Source organism: Papio anubis, chromosome 17 (assembly GCF_008728515.1).
Source record: "Papio anubis isolate 15944 chromosome 17, Panubis1.0, whole genome shotgun sequence".
Classification (NCBI taxonomy): domain Eukaryota; kingdom Metazoa; phylum Chordata; class Mammalia; order Primates; family Cercopithecidae; genus Papio; species Papio anubis.
Genome location: NC_044992.1, coordinates 9,386,507 through 9,406,454, shown reverse-complemented (window position 1 = coordinate 9,406,454; position 19,948 = coordinate 9,386,507). Strand labels below are relative to the sequence as shown.

General features: G+C 44.3%; 1 protein-coding gene across 1 annotated transcript in view; it reads right to left on the bottom strand.

Annotated features, from left to right (window-relative positions):
- Positions 1-19,948, bottom strand: part of GLP2R (glucagon like peptide 2 receptor) — a 66,941-nt gene that overhangs the window by 7,093 nt on the left and 39,900 nt on the right. The window contains 2 exon segments of the mRNA XM_031657223.1: positions 3,281-3,419; positions 12,532-12,620. Coding sequence (XP_031513083.1) covers positions 3,281-3,419; positions 12,532-12,620 — 228 coding nt within the window.

Sequence of the window (19,948 nt, the reverse complement as noted above, 5' to 3'; positions counted from 1 at the left end):
CTATATATCTCCATTTACTCATTCTTCTCTTGTGATATTCTTGTCATATATATTAGATCTTTGTATGTTATAAACCCAATAATGCAACTTACAGTTATTATTTTATACAATCTTGTATTTTTAAATTATGAGAAAAAAATCTACATATAGCCTTTCAGATTTACCTATGTATCTACCTTTTCCACTGTTTTTTATTTCTTCATGTGGATTTGAGTTGCTGTCTCTTGTGATTCCCTGCTAGCATGAAGTACTTCCTTTGATATTTCTTGAAAGGGGTGTTTGCCAATAATGATTTCTCTCAGTCTTTGTTTTTATGATAATGTCTTTAAAAAATTTTTTTTATTATACTTTAAGTTCTAGGGTACATGTGCACAACATGCAGGTTTGTTACATATGTATACATGTGCCATGTTGGTGTGCTGCACCCATTAACTCGTCATTTACATTAGGAATATCTCCTAATGCTATCCCTCCCCACTTCCCCACCCCACAACAGGCCCCCATGTGTGATGTTCCGCTTCCTGTGTCCAAGTGTTCTCATTTTCACCTTTATCTTGAAACATACTTTTGCTGGATTTAGAATTCTTGATTGACAAATTTTTTCTTTCGGCATTCTGAATATTTTATACCTCTGGCTCCTGGCCTCCATTGTTCTGATGAGTAGTCAGCTGTTAATTGTATCATTGGTCCCTATATGTAATGAATCATTTTTCTCTTGTTGCTTTCAATATTTTCTCTTTATTTTTGGCTTTCAGCAGTTTGTAATGTTTCTAGGCATGAATCTCTTTGTTTTATGCTTTTTGGAGTCCATCGAGCTTCCTGGATGTGTAGATTAACATTTTTCTCCAAATTTGGGAAGTTTTCAATCATTATTTATCCAAATATTTATTCTACCATTTCTATCTTTACTCTCCTTCTGGGACTCTTATATGTGTATGCTGGTATGCTTGATGGCATTCCATAGATCTCTGAAGCTCTATTATTTTTCTTCATTCTTTTTTCTTTCTGTTCCACAGACTGGATAACCTAATTGACCTGTCTTCAAGTTCATGGGTTATTTATACTGCAATCTTAAATCTAAGCTTTCCTAGTAAGATTTTCATATCAGTTATTGTAGTTTTCAACTTCAGAATTTCCATTTGGTTCTTATTTTATAATTGTTCTCTATTGAATTGAGATAATTGAATTCCTTTAATTATTTCAACAACTTTTTATTTAATTATCTGAACATGTTTATAATAGCTTCTTTGAAGTCTTTGTCTGATAAGTCCAATATCTGGATATCCCCCACCCCACCCAGAAAGTTTCTAATGACTGCTTTTTTTTTTGTCCTGAGTATGGGTCACACTTTTCTGTTTCTTTGCAGATCTCATATATTTTTGTACAAAACGAAGTTTTAGATAATATGTTATAATAACTCAGGATTCTGATTCCCCAGTTCCCATCCCTGGAGTGGTGGTGGTTATTTGTTTCGAAAATTGTCTGGACTACTAGTTCTGTGGGATCTGTCTCTTCTGTGGTATATAGCCAGTGATGTCTATGCTCATTTAAAAATTTTTGGTATTTATTTTTAAGTCTGGTCTTCTGAGGCTGTTTACAATAACTTAATAATCAGCCAATGATTGATCAGAAGTTGTTTGCAAACACCTCAAGCCCATAAGGCTTCCATACCCTTTGCCAATGGATCCAGGTGTCACTTGGAGAACACATTCAAAGTTCAGTTTAAAGCCTCCCCTGGCTTTTACTTTCCACCAGACCCCCTCATGTTTCCTCTATATGTGTGCAGAAACTCATCTTCAGCCAGAAGTGTGTGAATGTCCTTTCTGGTCCTTCTTGAGTGTGTATGCAACCTTATGCATGTACACAACCTTCCAGTCAACCTGAGAAATATATGGGGGCTCATCAAGGCCCACTGTGGCTGTCTCATTTCCCAAATCTTCCTGTTAAATTTCTGGCTAGCCCATCAGTATGTTTTTTCACCCCAGAGAGAATGATAACTTCAGGCTTTAACATTGACCTTCCCTGTTCCTTTGTCACCAAGATGACTACTGTATCTGGCAATGCCCAAGGATGGTCCCAAAATGGTTGCTATTGACAATTGTCCAATTTTATCATTGCTTTTTGAGGAAAAGATTTGCTAGAGCCTGTCTCCTTCATCCCAGAAGTCCTGTCCCCACACCAACATTTAAAGATGATTCATTTTCAAATTACTACTCTATGAAGACCCTGGCTGTGTCTGTGCTGTTAGCGGTAATCTGTGGCATTAGTGGCCTTCACTAATGAGCCACATCTCCCAGCCTTCATGCCTTTGTGCAGGGTCCTCCCCCTTCAATCTAGGCTGGGTCTGTGACTTGCTTTAAATGACAGAATGCAGAAGAAGCATCACTGTGCCAGTTCCAGGCATAGGCATTTAAAATGTCTGGCAGCTCCTGCTTTTATACTCTTGGGAGCCCTGAATTGCCCTATCCTGTGGAGAAACCACAAGTAGAAAACACATGGCATGTCTAAGGAATGTCATGGACACTGAGAAATGAGGCCTCAGAAATGTGACCCAAATAAAATTAGCCTCAGCTATTTGAGCCACCCAACTTAGGCACCAGTCATGTGAGTGGAGAAGACGTCTTGGTAGTTCCAGCCCCAGTAGGCATCACAGAAGCAGAAGTTAGTCACCCCTACTGGGTCCTGCCTAGATTCCTAACTCCCAGAATCATGAAAAATAATTTTAAAAAGATTGCCTTCTTAAGACACTAAGGAATAGATAATAATTTAAGCAATAGACTAGCAAGAGATTTCCAGGTAACAACCACAGTTGGCCTCTTGTTCCTCGTTTCAGCTCCCACACATCTGTCAAGGTTCAATAGCCTCCTGGTCTTAACTCATTAGTCCCTACCCAATTTGTGTTGCATTCTGTGTACATGTCACCTGAAGCACAGACAATGTTCACTTTGCACAATGCTCTGCAGAGAACCCAGCAAAAATAGGCACTTAATAAAAGGCTTCACATTGACATTCACAGTTAATATGATCATGAGTCACACCAACTATTACCACCCAGGAAAGAGACCATTTCCCCCTTCTTAGTCACTGAATCATGCTGGCAGGATCAACGCAATACCTCCCCATCTGCATGCCCTTCTAATGCCAAGGGCCCTTACTGATAAAGGCTGCTGACGCTACAATTCTATTTTCATCCATGGGCTCCTTAATTCTGAGCCTGTTTGGGCCACATGCATTTTGTTTTCTCCAAAGTCAAGTCATCTTGGTTCAGATTCCTACTTACATGAAAGGAGCTCAGTGTCAACTGAATGAAAAGTCGTATAAGTTTTGCAAATCCTTCGACTTGATCATCGGTGATGAAAGAGAAGAGGATCTCATGAACGCCCAATAAAGGAATGAGGACCAGTGTTGATTTTGCCAATCTGTAAATGACAACCAAATAGCAGTCATGAGGGCCACATGGGGAACAGGCAACATTTCCTGCACTTCTGTGCCATGCCTTTGTTGCAGCTCTTACCATATCGATCATTGTTTCCCAGATGGTCTCCTTGACTACAACATTTAATGCTTCAGGGCCATCGTGGTCTTGTTTACTGTTGTGTTCCTACACTTGATGCATGGCGGATGCTCAGAAAACATGAATGAATTCCCCCGGATACATTATCATATATTTGCAACTCTTAATGTTTTGCCTGATGGACAGATTTCCATACAAGTGACTACCACCTTGGGACACTCCACCGCTACCAGGTTTGTTAAGTTTCCTACCGCCTGGGTAGCAGTTTCCTCTATCTTTCTTTACTCAGGACTTTCAACATCAGTATTTCCAGTATTACCATGAGAAGGGAGAGAAAATGAGTTGCCCAGGGTCACACAGACACTAGGCAGTAAACCTCAGGATGGATGTGGGGCATCTGACCTTCAGTTCTGACCTGCAGACTCCTTTCTGGACTTTGCTATCAGCCCTCATGCTGCCCCTTAACCCTGGTGATAGTGAGGGCTGCAGGAAATGAAAAACTGATCCTCCTCATAAAAAGTGCTGCGGGGAGGTTCGCTGTTGTATATAGTCTACACGAAAAAGACAAACATTCCTTGTGCCACCCACGTGTAAAGTGCACAGCTGGGGCCCAAATGCTGCATACTGGTGGTTCCCAAACGTGGCTAACTATTAAAATTCCTTACAGAGTTCTTAAAATATATACATATAGTTTCCTGGGCCTCAATGTCAACTCCCTGAATCCACACCTCTGGAGGTTGGGTCCTAGAAAATTAATATTTTTTAAGAGACAGGGTCTCCCTGTGTCACCCACGCTGGAGTACAGTAGCACAATTCTAGCTCACTGCAGCCTTGAACTCCTGGGCTCAAGCAATCCTCCTGTTTCAGACTCCAGAGTTGCTGTGACTATAGGTGTGCACCACTGTGCCTGGATAATTTTTATTTTATTATTTTATTTTAATTTAATTTAATTTTGTTTTATTTTATTGAGATAGGGTCTTATACGTTGTTGCCCAGGCTGGTCTCAAACTCCTAGCCTCAAGTGATATACCACTTCTGCCTCAGTGTCCCGAAGTGTTGGGATTACAGGTGCAAACCACTGCACCTGGCCGGATGTGGACTTTTTAAGGAACTCCCCCATGGATCCTGAGAAGTAGACAGGTTTGGAAATAACTGCTCTTTACTGTTGAGCTGCTTCTTAATTTAAAACTAACTACATTAGCAGAGATGACTCATATTCGGGGTACGAACAAAGCTACTGTCTTATCCACATTGGGAAAGAGGAGCGTAATTGTAATGATTTTTTTTTTTTCAGCTTAGGTCACTTCTTGTAAAGGGGCCAGACTAGGAGGAACTTCCCCTCAGATCCCGTGGAATTAAAGGTGTAGAAAAACAGGGTGGCGTTAGCAGTTCATGGGGGAGTTTCTTAAGGAAGCATTAACTCTGTCCAAGAGCAAGAGCTTACTGTGAATCCTGTGTCTGCAAGGGCCATTCAAATGCAACGTTATCAATGAAACAAGCAACCTCACCTTTGTGCCCCCAAAGGATCTAAAGCAGTGCAGGAGCCTCCAGGATGGAAGGACTCCACCTGGCCATGTGACTGTGTGAACCAGAGCCTTGACTGTCAGGAAACGCTGATGAGCAGAGAGATGGAATCATGGGCCTTGGCTATGTGGTTCTCTTGAGCTGAGCTCAGATCGACTCCCACTCCAACACCCACCCCTACAGAAGTCACTTCACTAGGCAACATTAATATGGTCCCCATGAGACAACATTTCAAGGGTTTTGTATTTCCAGGAGTGTTTTTAAAGCCCTCTGGCCCAGAGGTTACAAAGTGGTGACCACGGATGGTAACTGACCTGCAGACAACTTTTGCTTAGGCCACAGAGCAATGTTTGTTATTGGAGTCATCTTTCAATAATAATATTTCCAGCAAAAGTGTCCAGGTTTCTGGCTTCTTTTGAAAAATGAGGAGAGCTGGCAACACTGGGCTCAAATTCTTGCTTGGCAATCGTTGGTTACAGCCGGGCAATGGCTGTCCCTTTAGAGGGAGTCTGTGGCCTCCAGCCCCCACCCGGCTTGTACTACTCAATTGTGTTACTTGTTTGACCCTTGTAAGAGTCTGAATTTGTGACCCTTGCTCTGGGTGGTCTGGGTTTTCACGACACAGACTTCTATGCCTACAAGCAGACCTGTGTCTTATCATCAGCTTATTCTGATGCCATGTTACAGTGTTATGGTTTTTTAAAATAAACTTTTAATTTTGGAATAATTTTAGATTTACAGAAAATTAGCAAAGGCAGTACAGAGAGTTCCTACGTCTCTTCACTCAGTTTCCCCTAATGTTCACATACTACATAACCGTGCCCATTTGTCAAAACTAAGAAACCAACACGGTACATTACTAGTAACTAAAGTTCGGAGTTTATGTGGATTTCCCACTACAGTCCTTTTCCTGTTCCCTGATCCCACATTTCGTTTAGTACGGAATGATCTGTAAAGAACAACAATTTTTTAATACAGTTTTGGGTCACTCACCCTTCTGGATGGAGACATGAAGGGATTATCTACCCTTCACCTTATTCTAACTTCTCCTTAGACAAAGTACTATTTGTGTCCCTGTCCAGAAGAAAATCCATAAATAGCAATAGTGGTTTACTCTTACAGACTGTGTTTATGCTCATTTTCATCCATAACCATTTGTTTATTTAAATGGTCCCATTTATTGCAATCATTTAACTATCCAACAAATATTTATTGAGCATCTGCTTATGGCACATGAGTGAATATGGTGGGAAAGAAGGAGTTGTAGTTAAAGGCAGCAGGGTACAGGAAGAGTATCTGGGCCTGAGTTCAAATCTCAGTGTTGCCAATTATTAGTGCTATGACTGTAGGCAAATCATTTAACCTCTCTATCTATTAGTTTCCTCATCTGTAAAAGGAGGATTATAATAGTAATAGCATCTACCTGACAGGGCTGTCATAAGGATTAAACAAATAGCATAGGGTAAACCCTCAGAATAAATGGTATCTGACACATGATCAATGATCAATACATTTTAGTTATTACTATTTTTAAAGAAGCCATCCCTGACCTTCAGTTGCTTATAACTTCAATATTTTTTATCAACTTTACTTGAATTTGTAACATTTTTATTCTTTGGTTGCTGATGGGGTTCAGAATGTGGTACTCCAAAATATGGCACCTTGACATACTGAGCATTTTAAGCTGAAAGAATTTGAGAAAACTGCAGGAGCAGGAAAGTCTCTGTCACCTCCCACCCTTCTCCCCTGAAACACGTCATGAAACCTAGGAAGGATTTTCTGACCTTCTCCTGAAGCGGATCACAAGGCCCTCATGTGAGAGGTGGAGGAAAGGAATGTCCCTATTTCTGAAGACACAATGACACAAGAATCTGTACAAACAGGGCTTGTTAAATTTCCCCCAGTTTATGACCATTAGATCTCCTTTGTTCAATCATACTTCTCCCATGACTGTCCACTTTGCATCAAACCTAGCATAAAAATACGCACATTTGACCATTTCTTTGGGTCTTCCTTTCCCTATGAAGTCTCCTACGTCATATAAAACTTACGAAATAAACTTGCATGCTTTTTCTCCTGTTAATTTGTCTTTGTCTAATTTTCAGACCCAGCCAGGGACCCTAAGAGGGTTGAGGAAAAGCTTTTGCTTCCTACCTTGCCTATCAGAAAGTCCTTTCAGAAAGAACTGGGGTTTAGCATGTTAAGAAATGCTTGTCGGGCCGGGTGCAGTGGCTCACACCTATAATCCCAGCACTTTGGGAGGCCGAGGTGGGCGAATCACCTGAGGTCGGGAGTTTGAGACCAGCCTGACCAACATGGAGAAACTCTGTCTCTACTAAAAATACAAAATTAGCCGGGCATGGTGGCGTATGTCTGTAATCCCAACTACTTCAGAGGCTGGGGCAGGAGGATCGCTTGAACCTGGGAGACGGAGGTTGCACTGGGCCAAGATCGTGCCATTGCATTGCAGCATGGGCAACAAGAGTGAAACTCCATCTCAAAAAAAAAAAAAGAAAAGAAAAGAAAGAAAGAAATTCTTCTCCTTTATAAATGAATCAAGAGCTCTGCCCAGGTGCATCCCATGGAGAGTTAAGGCCCTTTATTGAGGGGAAGAGAGCTGCCTCTGAGAACCACACCTCTGTGGGATCCCATCCTCTGTGGGAACCACAAAGAACAGAGAACTCCAGCCGAGCTGAGGGTCTGCTGAACTCTGTCCGCATTCCTAGGGCATTGCTTACCCTGTTTACAGCCCCAGAGTTCCTCCTTCACACTTGGCTCAGTTCTCTTTCTCCAAGCCAGACAGATGGACCATTTTTTTTATTTCCTTTGCTTGATGGTGGAAGCCCAGGGACAAGGGCTAAGACTACAGAAGGTTCTCCAGCTCCTAGCAACTTGCCTCTTTGGCAGGGCCTAAACGTGTTTAATTTAAACTTTCCTAAAATAAAATCCTGGAGGGAGGCCAGATCAGGGTTACATTCTAAAAGTTCTCAAAATCTTCAAGAGTTGGAGGCAGCCTGTACCTACAAGAGTTTGGATAAAATATGCTGGGCCCTGTCACCCCCTCTTCCTTACCCCACCAGAAGTCTTTAAGGGAAAACAGACGTGGAAGGGGATGAGGAAGAGGAACGACTTTCTGACATGGAAGAGGGCAGTGTGAGCTGAGGAGATGAGGGGTGCCAATGCCCCGCTGGGGTTACAGTGAACAGCCCTCTCCCAGAACTTGAAAATGAGAGAATTAGCACTGCTTTCTAAGAGCACAAGATGCTGCAGGATTTGCCAGCCCAGGGAGTTAAATAAGGTGGTTTAGGTGTGTCCTGAGAGATCGGTCCCTGCCTTTTTGCTAATGAGTATTAATCAACTCGATTGCACTCTACACAAAGAACAAGTAAACAGAAAGGTGGCCAACGAAAATGGCAGGGAAAGCACAGAGGGAGGACGTTCTCAGTACCTATCCCACCTTAGTCTGTGGAGGGCACACTGGATCTGGGGAATGAGCCTCCTTCCCAACAGGTAGGTGGCGCTGTGGGCAGGTGGTGATTTTTCAGGCTACCCTCAGGATCCTTCAACAGCAAGACTCTGCTTTGATGACGTGAGTACCAGTAACGTTCCGGTGACTCTCTGGATTCCTGAATCTTCTGGTGTTGCAATTAGGAAATTTTGGGAGGCGCATGGGCCCAAGAAAGGAATACTCTACCCCTACCCCCACCTTCCACAGACATTAAAAATGAACAATGTTCTAGTTTATATACATTGGGAGCTCAGCTGGGGTCCGTCAGCCTCCCAAAGTCTCAGCCACTCAGGAATATAGATGGATTCCTTGTACCATATCCAGGTGGTGGCAAACTCACCAAGGTGAGGCACTTCACTGTGGGAGGACTTTGGGTAGACATATACCCAGGTTCTTCTTCTTTATTATTATTATTAAAAAGGAAAAGGATCTCACTCTGTGGCTCAGGCTAGTCTAGACTCCCAGTCTCACAGGATCCCTTCCCCTTAGGCTCCCAAAGTGCTGGGATTACAGGCATGAGCCACCGCACCCAGTCCCAAGTTCTTCTTGAGCTTTTTCTTTGAATAAAGGCAGGGGAGAGGAAAAAAAGGAATTTCCAAATAGACCGCATATGTCAGGCAGGGTTATTCTTTCTCCCCACAAAGCAGTCACCCTGGATCATCGCTCAGCCAGGAGGGTCTCCCCAGTATCTTGATTTACCCTTTCCCAGACCAATGGCTCCTGGTGGGTACACACCCTCCAGGGCCATGCCAGGCAATCTATTTGATATTGGAAGAAAATATTATAATAGAGGATAATAGGCGTTGTGTATATATTAATTTTTATCTATCCTCTTACATTTTCTTTTTTTTGGTCTATCTTATAATACATACATTAGCTCAGGCAACCACGCATATACATGAGGAGGGACATGCTCAGAATTTCTTTACTGACAGAGACACGTGATCAGAAAAGTTTGAAAACCACTGCCTTGGATAACTCTAGAGGGGACCCTGGAAAAGAGAACATTGAGGCTACATGACGTCCGTAATGGCCTGACCACAATATTCCATATGTTCTTTCACTAGAACATCTGGCCCAGCAGTCCTCCACGCTGCCTGTGTATCAGAATCTCCTGGGAGACTCTGTAGTGGGGGCGTCCAACCTTTTGGCTTCCCTGGGCCACGTTGGAAGAAGAAGAGCTGTCCTGGGCCCCGTGTAAAATAAACTAACGCTAACAATAGCTGATGAGCTAAAACAAAACAAAACAAACAAACAAAAACAAAAAAAATGCCATGCATAATTTTTGTGATATCCGCCACCACAGAAAAGCAAAAAAGTCCTTGCATTCTAAGGGTTGGACACGGCTGCTCTGTGAGGTTCTATCCCACACTTATGGAGCCAGAGCACCCAGTGGTAGGGCTCACAAGGCTGCACTTCTGGCCGACTCTCCGGGGATGCTAATGAGCAGCTATGACGAAAAACTATGTAGGGGTTGCTGTGGGTCCTGGGCATGGGGGAGGTACCAGTGGCCCATGGTAGGCTTTGGGGGCACAAAGCAGCAGGGTGTCAGCTCTGAGTCCCCTGGGGGTCAACTGCACCATTTCTGTCTCGCAGAAACACTAGCCTCTGTCCAGTTTCTGGGGCACCCTGGTTTTCCTGGCACCTGTTTATTGAGAGAACTGTCCTCCCTGAGCACACCCAGCAGGGAGGACTAGAGCGGGCCTTGAAGCTCCACCCTCAAAGAGTGGTGAGAGAAGCTAAGCCTTTGGGAAGGGGGCCAAAGAGACTGCGTGGCCACTTGGAGCCTCGACTGGAGGCGCCAAGAGAGACAGCGTGGCTCCCTGGAGCCCAGGCCAGGCCAGTTCCCCAGGGCTATGGGTTTCTTGCAAAATGTTTGGACCAAAGCTCCAACTAGCAACTATAGTATGTCTGCCCATTATTGAGCCGGGTATGTTTATCCTTCTAGACCTCCTGGAGGGAGGGTAGAGTGGCCACCCATATTTATAACCACATCTACAGCCTACTTGAATCCTCAGAATAAGCAGGAGATGAGTATGCAGTGATACTCCCATTTTTACAGACCAGAAAGCAGGCCAAAGGGGCCAAGGCACTTGCCTAAGGCCAGTAGGCAAGTCTAGGGTCATGGCCAGCTCCCTCCCTTCCACCTCCCGCTCCATGCCAACATCCTAGTCCTTAGCAAAGTAGAACGCATGCTCCTCAAATGCAGGGTCTACATCATGTCCACCATTTTTGTTTGTTTGTTTGCTTTTGAGATGGAGTTTTGCTCTTGTCGCCACCCAGGCCAGAGTACAATGGCATGATCTCGGCTTACTGCAACCTCCACCTCCCGGATTCAAGTGATTCTCCTGCCTCAGCCTCCTGAGTAGCTGGGATTACAGGTGGACACCACCACACCCAGCTACTTTTTGTATTTTTAGTAGAGACAGGGTTTTGCCACGTTGGCCAGGCTAGTCTCGAACTCCTGACCTCAGGTGATCTGCTCGCCTTGGCCTCCCAAAGTGCTGGGATTACAGGTGTGAGTCACCATGCCCAGCCTCGTGTCTACCTTTTATTCCAAGCACAGTACCAGGCACATTGTAGGCATCTATTAAATATTTGTCAGATAAAAGGAAAAACTCCCTTCCCAGCACCTGGGTCAGACCTTAAAAAGGGGCGAGAAACAGGCTAGGGCCATCTTCACTCGTGCCCACTTCCTCTGGCCTCCTGTGTGGACTGGAATTCCTACTCTTAGAGCTAATCTGTGGGTTAAAACACTCTCATTCCAGAGCCCTGCTGAATGCCTATGCCACATAGAAAGCAAAGAATAGGCCAGGTGCAGTGGCTTACGCCTGTAATCCCAACACTTTGGGAGCCCAAGGCTGGTGGATCACGAGGTCAGGAGTTCGAGGTCAGCCTGGCCAACATGGTGAAACCCCATCTCTACTAAAAATACAAAAATTAGCCGGACATGGTGGCAGGTGCCTGTAATCCCAGCTACTCAGGAGACTGAGACAGGAGAACGGCTTGAACCCGGGAGGCGGAGGTTGCAGCGAGCTGAGATTGCGTCACTGCACTCCAGCCTGGGTGACAAGAGCAAGACTCTGTCTAAAAAAAAAAAAAAAGTAAAGAATAACTAGGAAAGAGGGAGAAAACTCTTTATCATTCATTCATTTGCTTTTACAACAATGCAGATCCAGTAAAAACCTATGATCTGACTTACTAGGAATGAGGACTGCTGTCATCTCAACAAGAGGAAGGTGAGGTGCAGCGATGACGAGTCACAAATAAAGGATGCCTGTGGAAGGATGTCTTTCCTTAGACCCTAAAAGTTTGTGGTCTGTTTTCTCAAGGTTCTCAAAAACACCCAAATAACCTCTTCAAATCCTTCCCCCCAAGGAAGGCAACGGCCAAACTTCTCTTCATACAAGACTGTCCTTTTCCCACAACCACCTATTCTTAGAAACTTTTTTTTTTTTTTTTTTTTTGAGACAGGGTCTCACTCTGTCACCCAAGCTGGAGTGCAGTGGCACAATCATGGCTCGCTGCAGCCTCGACCTTCTGGGCTCAAGCAATCCCCTCACCTCAGCCTGGGACTACAGGCAAGCACCACGCCTGGCTAACTTTTGTATTTTTGGTAGAAACGGGGTTTCACCATGTCATCCAGGCTGTTCTCGAACTCATGGCCTCAAGCGATCCTCTTGCCCCAGTCTCCCAAAGTCCTGGGATTACAGGTCTGAGACATCACTCCTGGCCTCTTAGGGGCGTTTTAACAGTTTTCTGCCGGGGGATGTGAATGCCTTTGACTACTCACCATCTGCTGCATCGTCTTAGAAGGTCCTCACCGTTGACAAAAGCCTCACTTGATCCTATAGCATCTTTCCAGAACTGCTGTTTCTGATACCCTGGCCTTAGGAGATAAATGTCCTTCCCAAGACATTAGGCAGAACACCCAGAGGACTTACAATAACCTTGGACTGCTGGGGACCAACCTCAAGCCACTCACCTGTATTTATAGTCTCTGAAGCACATTTGATTCGCTTTGAGCTTAGAAATGAGAAGCTTGAGAATTTTCAGGAAGATGAAGAAATTGACCTGAAAAAAAAAGCAGAGTTGGGTAAGTAAATGATGAACTCCGCATAGCTGTGAATTTCAAGGTCAGGCTGGGCTTGGCCATCAGTTCCATCAGTTCAATGTAAACCAGGGGCAATGTAGCCGTTAGCTGGTCAGGTAGTAAATGCTTAGCTGTGATCTCCACTGGCCCAAAGGCCATCTGAATCTCCAAAGTCCCAAAGGTCATCTGAACTGAAAGTCTGGAAGGAATTTTAGAAAGTGATTTAGTTTATTATTCTGCCTTAAGGAGGCCCATCATTAAGGCCATCTAGAAAGGCAGGTGGACAGTCACATTATTATTATTACTATTACTGTTATTATTATTATTATTATTATTAGCCATCATTAAGGCCATCTAGAAAGGCAGGTGAACATTCACATTATTATTATTACTATTACTGTTATTATTATTATTATTAACCATCATTAAGGCCATCTAGAAAGGCAGGTGAACATTCACATTATTATTACTATTACTGTTATTATTATTAACTAGCACATACTGAGTACTTATTGAGTACTTAGCACTAAGTACTTAGTACTTATCACTTAGTACTTAGCATCATGCCAGGCTTTGGGCTAAGAATGGTCCAGGCATTCTTTTTTTTTTTTTTTGAGACGGAGTCTTGCTCTGTCACCCAGGCTGGAGTGCAGTGGCGTGATCTCCACTCACTGCAAGCTCCACCTCCCGGGTTCACGCCATTCTCCTGCCTCAGCCTCCCGTGTAGCTGGGACTACAGGTGCCCGCCACTGCGCCCGGCTAATTTTTTTTGTATTTTTAGTAGAGACGGGGTTTCACCGTATTAGCCAGGATGGTCTCCATCTCCTGACCTCGTGATCCGCCCGTCTAGGCCTCCCAAAGTGCTGGGATCAGGCATTCTTTTATCTAATTTTTACAACTCTCTGCTAAGGTAGCCACAACTATTTTTATCCTCATAATACAATGAGAAAACAGAGGCATAGAGAAATAAGTGTAATTCCCAGGTTGCACGGCTAGTCAGTGACTAAGCCTGTAATTAAACCCAGATTCATCGGATTATAACCCTCCCTTCACTTAAACAGAACACTAGTCTGCCTCTCTTCTGTAAAGAACTCCATCCGTATTGGTGTCTAACCTGAGATCCTGTTGCTGCTATGGAATTCTCGGACAGCATATGCTCTCTACTCCCTAGAATACATTCCATGACTGTCATGGGCTGGGAAAATCCAGCCCTTCATTGTCAGCCCTTAAAGAAATTTTAAAATACGCCTGCAAATTTCCCCACCGCCCCCCCTCAGGTTTCTCACTCCAGGGGAAGTCAGCCACCATTTTGTGAGGACACTCAAGCAGCCTATTGGCAGATCCACATGGGGTAACTGAGTTCTCAGGCCAAAAACCAGCACCACCCACCACCAGCTGCATGTGTGCGCCCCCTTGGAGCTGATCCTCCAGCCCCAGCCAAGCCTTCAGATGGCTGCACCTCTGGCCGATGTCTTGGCTGCAGCCTCAGGAGAGATCAAGAGCCCCCTGGAAGTGGTGAAAAGCAAGTGGCTGGGTTTGGGTAGAGCTTGGAGAATGAGAACAGGGTTTGTGAGAAGTGAGACTGGAGAGGGAGGGAGGGTCAGTGTCTGCAGGGTCTTTCACTGCCGTGCTAGGCGAGGAGTTTGGGTTTTCTTCTGAAAGCAATGAAGAGCCGGTAACAGAATTTAAGCAGGCAAGTGACCTGATCAGATTTGTACTACTGCATTTCAGAAAGATAATTTCAGTGGCAGTGTGGAGAATGGATTGGGTGAGGGTAAGGCTGGAGACCAGTTGGGAAGTAGTTTCAGAGTTCCTGGAGGATGGTGATGGAGAGGTGAAGTCAGCAGCAGTCCTGGTGCTTCAGTGATGGGGAGGAAGGGATCAATTTGAAATGATGAAGAAGTGTGAGTCAAATGATCTTTGTTATTGATTGGATGTGAGGGTATGACCCTGACATTTGGTGGTAGATCTCAAATGTGCGGTACTGCCATTCTCCAATAAAGGAATCACGTGGGGGGAAGGAAGAGCACTGGGTGGAAAGTAGAGGGTGGATGAGGACTCCAGTAGTTTTGAACACAAGAGATGTTCCTAGGCAGTTAGATATTTATGTCTGAATCTCAGCAGAGAGGTCCCAGCCAGAGCATGAAGCCATTGGAGTAGACAAGATTATCCAGGGAGACTGTGTAGCTGGGAGAGAAAGAGGGTTAAGAGAATTGCCCCGTAGTGAAGGGAAAAACGGAGAAAGTGGAGATAGCAAAGGTAATGAAGAAAGAATAGCTAGGGAGGTTAGAATAAATGACACAGAAAGGGCATCCTGGAAGCCCCCAAAAGGATGATTTTAAGAAGGTTTAAATGCTACATAGAACTTAAGCAAAATAAGACTGCATTTAGCTACAAGGAGGTCACTAAGAGAAGCTGCCGTGTAGAGGTGGGATCACAAGACGGATTCCAGTGCTTGCTTTTGTGGATGAAATGGGAAGAGCAGAGGCAGCATAGACAACATTCAAGAGGCTTGGCTGTGAAGGGAAGCAGGGCGTTCAAACAGTAGTTGACAAGGGATACACAATGAGGTAACGTCTCCTTGGTTTTATTTGTAGGGCTGGAAGAGGTTTTTGGTTGCAACCGTTTTTAAGATTAAAAAGACCACGCCGGGCACAGTGGCTCACACCTGTAATCCCAGCACTTTGGGAGGCTGAGGTGGGCAGATCATGAGGTCAAGAGTTCGAGATCAGCCTGGTCAATATAGTGAAACCCCATCTGTACTACAAATACAAAAATTAGTCTGGCATGGTGGTGCACGCCTGTAGTCCCAGCTACTCAGGAGGCTGAGGCAGGAGAGTCACTTGAACCAGGGAGGTGGAGGTTATGGTGAGCTGAGATTGCCCCGCTGCACTCCAGCCTGGGCAACAGAGCGAGACTCTATCTCGAAAAAAAAAAAAAAAAAATTAAAAAGACCTAAAAATGGCTTTATGCAATATAGAAAGAACTGACAGAAAGGGTGATCAGGCAACAATTAAAGCAACAAAGTCTCTAGACATTGAGTCAGCATAGTACTCATGTCTCTTCCTAGAAATAAAATCCTTTAGCTACATATTGAAATGCAAGCTATAGAATTCAGTATGTGTCAGTTATTATTTGTTTTTATTGTCCTCAGGAGAATCAATGCTCAGTGCTAAAAGACTAGAGTTTCAGGCAAGAAGCTAATCCTGAAGCCAGCAGGAATGATGGAGGTTCCCAGACAAAAATAGTTAGGAACAGAGAATTTAAATACAAGCTAAATGTAACCAAGTCATGTATTTCTTTTAATGGGATACTTGCCTCTCATCATAAAGAGAAAACGTGTTCTTGGCTTAGTGATTTGTTGAACATAGGCATTTTTCTTACAAAGCAAGCTTAACAGCAGAAAGGCATATATTTCAGCAAATTAATTTCCTTTTTTTTTTTTTTGAGATGGAGTCTCACTCTGTCACCCAGACTGGAATGCAGTAGCGTGATCTCGGCTCACTGCAAGCTCCGCCTCCCGGGTTCACGCCATTCTCTTGCCTCAGCCTCTCGATCGGCTGGAACTACAGGCGCCCGCCACCATGTCCGGCTAATGTTTTGTATTTTTAGTAGAGATGGGGTTTCACCATGTTAGCTAGGATGGTCTCGATCTCCTGACCTCCTGATCTGCCCACCTCAGCCTCCCAAAGTGCTGGGATTACAGGCGTGAGCCACCACACCCGGCCCTGCAAATTAATTTCAATCAGGACTGTCTACTAGGCAATGAAGGGTTATAATGAGAAGCACGTTGATTCACTGTTCTCTGTGTTTTCCAGAGACCAGACATGAGAAAATGGGCATCAACCCAGGGGCCATACGAAGAAGGCTCTTCCTCACTGCCATAGGATGAAACCCTAGCTGGGGGTACCATGGAGCCTCTGTTCATCTAGGCTTCCAAGAAGACAAGAGTCAGCAGGTACTATTGGATGGTGCTGTTCTTCATTTGCACACAAGCAGGAAAGGGGCTGAGTGAGGACCTTTTCTAAGAACTTAGCCAACTCCTCCAGGATTCTGTGACCAGATGGGGGTGGGTACTAAGGACCCAAATATGTAAGGATCTCTGCTAGATTCTGGAAAATACAGATGCATTCCCAGACATCACCAAGATGCATCCTTGGTGACACTTTCTTGGTACCCCAGCTTCTGTGCACAGGTCTGGGTCTACAGGTTGGCAGAGGTGATTGCCAGTATGGCGGGAACTCAGGGGTAGGCCCTCATCTACCCCCAAACCCCTCCTCCTCTGGCCTGCTCTGTGGACTAAAATGCTTATCCTGTAGAACTACTCTTGTGAGTCAAAACACTCTTTCCCCAAGAGCCCTGCTGAAAGGCACACATCCCACTGAAGCTAAGGAATCACTGGGAGAGGAGGAAGGAAGCCCTTTCTTCATTCATTCATTCATTCATTCATTTTTGCAACAATGAAGACTTCGGTAATACCTAGGATCTGGCCTATTATCACCACTTAAAGCAGAAGATGGGGTGTACCAAATGTAAGTTTTGATGGGGTGGGAAAACCCAGAGTACAGCAAGATTCCCACTTGGAGTCTTTAGAAGAGGAGAGAACAGGAATGAGGAAATGTCTTGGGAAGCCTGAAGTCACAGAAAGCCCCTGGCTTCCTGGTGGGGCAGAGGACCTAAAGAGGGACAAGGCCAGTGAAGATGAAGTTTACCAGTGTATCGGCTTTGCCAAGTTCTGAGGCTACCACAGAAGATTCAACAATAGCAAATGCAGGCTTTTGACTTTATGACTTCATAAAGTCAACAGATGGTTCATTCAATTTGTGAGCTAAAAACAGCCATTTCACTGGGTCTGTTAAGTGCAGGGAGCAGGGTATGGATAGAATGACCTTGCGTAATGTAATTATTATGTAAGGCTATCCTGGAACAGGACTGATCAAGGCTTTACCAATATTCTACTGAGGGCCAGGGAGGCTAGGCTGTAAGAATATGCCGGGTTTCAAGATGATTCAACTCTAAATGTACACTTTAGATGACAGGTGAAGTAGTGAAGTCTGATACAAAGAAAAGAGGTGGGAATTGTAAATTTCTGTCTGGCAAGAGACCCAAAGGGCATCTGGATTCTTCAGGTTGCCACATTATGGTCATTTCTGAAACACAGGCAACCTTGTACCGACAAAGCAGTAAATGAAGTTTGTTGACGCATCTGGATTTCCAGCATGTTGTACACTCACGTCAACCCAGATGCTGGTCAGCAAATGCAGACCCAGTCTAGGGGATGGTGGGAAAGATCCAACTATGATAACCAGGGATGTTCACCACAGAGCCGGACCCTGGGATGGGAAACTCTCCTTGGTCCCAGTGCTTTGTTCACCATGCACAGTTGGCTTTTCCTCAGAAGCCTCTGATCCATGTTCCCCAAAATACAGCCCAGGCTCAAATTTGACCAAGTTGAAAGAAAATTGTTAAGTACCTAGAAATGCCAAGTGCTACTAGCTCAGTCTTGATTATTGCTACTCTTTTTCAGTTTAAATAGGATATATGTGGGGGCCAAAGAATTATTATTTTTTTCTTAATACAATAAAGATTTATTTTATATTTTATTTATTATGTCACAGTCTAGTACAGTGGAGGGAGCTCTGCTCCATACAGTCATTCAGGAATCCAGGTTCCTTCCACATTGTGATTTAAGGAATTCTCTTTTAGAGTTGGGGTTATGTCTACTCAGATCAGTGGAAAATTGTAATATGTGGTCATGTGACCAAAAATGAAGGTAGATATTGGTTCAGTCATAGTCTGATGAGTCTCAGAATTATACCTATTAAATTCTGAGTTCCCAGAGGATAGAAACTCTGAGATAACCTAGCACCCAGCCAAGCCCAGTGAAAGTGCTCAATGAACACTAAAGGAAGATACAAGAGTGGCTGAATGAGATTCCAGCGCTAAGGAAGCTCTACACGGCAGGAGATTTGATTCCATCAGTTTGGGTAAGTCCAGGCTGGGTATTTTTTTAATCCTCCCCAGGTTGTTTTAATGTGTAGCTACTGTCTAGTCCATGGTTTTTCAATGTCAGCACTCTTAATATTTGGGGCAGGATAATTATTTGTTCTGGGTGTGGTTCTTTGTGTTGTAGGGTGTTGAGCAGCATCCCTGACCTCCACCCACTAGATGCCAGTAGCAACACTCTCCTCCTACCCCCATCCCTAATTTATGACAATTAAAAATGTCTCCAGACATAGCCAAATGTCCCCAGGGGTCAGAATCTCCTCTGGTTGAAAACCACTGGTCTAATTCAAGACTGATTTTATAGATGAAGAAACAGAGGCACAGAGAGACCAACTCACTTGGCTAAAGGACACATCACAAGTCAGTCAGAGAGCCCAGACTCCTGACTCCTAGCCTGGCTCTTTCACTTCTTTCTGCATGGCCTTTCTTTTCCCTTCCATGTCTGGTGGAACACATAAATTCCACTCTCCAGGGAGCCCTAGAACCAATGCACAGAATCCTAGAATCCTAGAGCTGTGCAGGTTGGGAGGGCAGCAGGTTTAGCTCCTTATTGTTCAGGACAGATTATCTTCTTGGAAACTGATAGAGATGAAGATCTAATGCCTTTTTCTGGGGACTATGTCAGTGTTTTACAAGTTCATGGTTAAATATCTTCCTTGCGACCAAGGGGAATGTTCCTATTTCTCTTCAAGCCCATTTCCTCTTGTCCAAGTCCCTGTAGACACAGACAACGATAGTTAAGCAATGTCCTCTCTAAGAGCTGAGGGTGACTGTGAAAGATTCCCTTCTAGGCATGCCTGTTGAGCTCTTTTAATTGCAGGGTGTTGTGGGGTGGGGGAGAGAGAGATTAATAAAGGACTCAATTTCCAAGGAGAAAGAGAGTTTATCAGGCAGACCTGGGGCCATCCAATAGGCACTTGAGGCCTATGTGTGCATGGGAGGAGGGAAACACCATGGTGGATTTGGAGAACTTTAAATGTATCCATACAAGTAGTGCAGAGGGCACTTCTGGTTAGGTGAGTAGAGAGGGAATGACTCTACTCTAAGGAGTTTAGAACGAGATCAGAGGGAAATAGTGACCCATTAAACAGACGAGTAGAACAGAGACGTAATCAGATTTTACTCCAAAAAGATCACTCGGGCTGCAACAAGAGGATGGATTGTCAGGAGCAAGAATGAAGAAGAGAGATCAAAAAGGAGGTTTTTGCAGAGGTCTACACAAAAACAAACAAACAAACAAAATCACAACTGGCTGAAGAAGAGCAGAGACCAAGGGATTAAGGAGAAGGAAATGGCTTGGAGA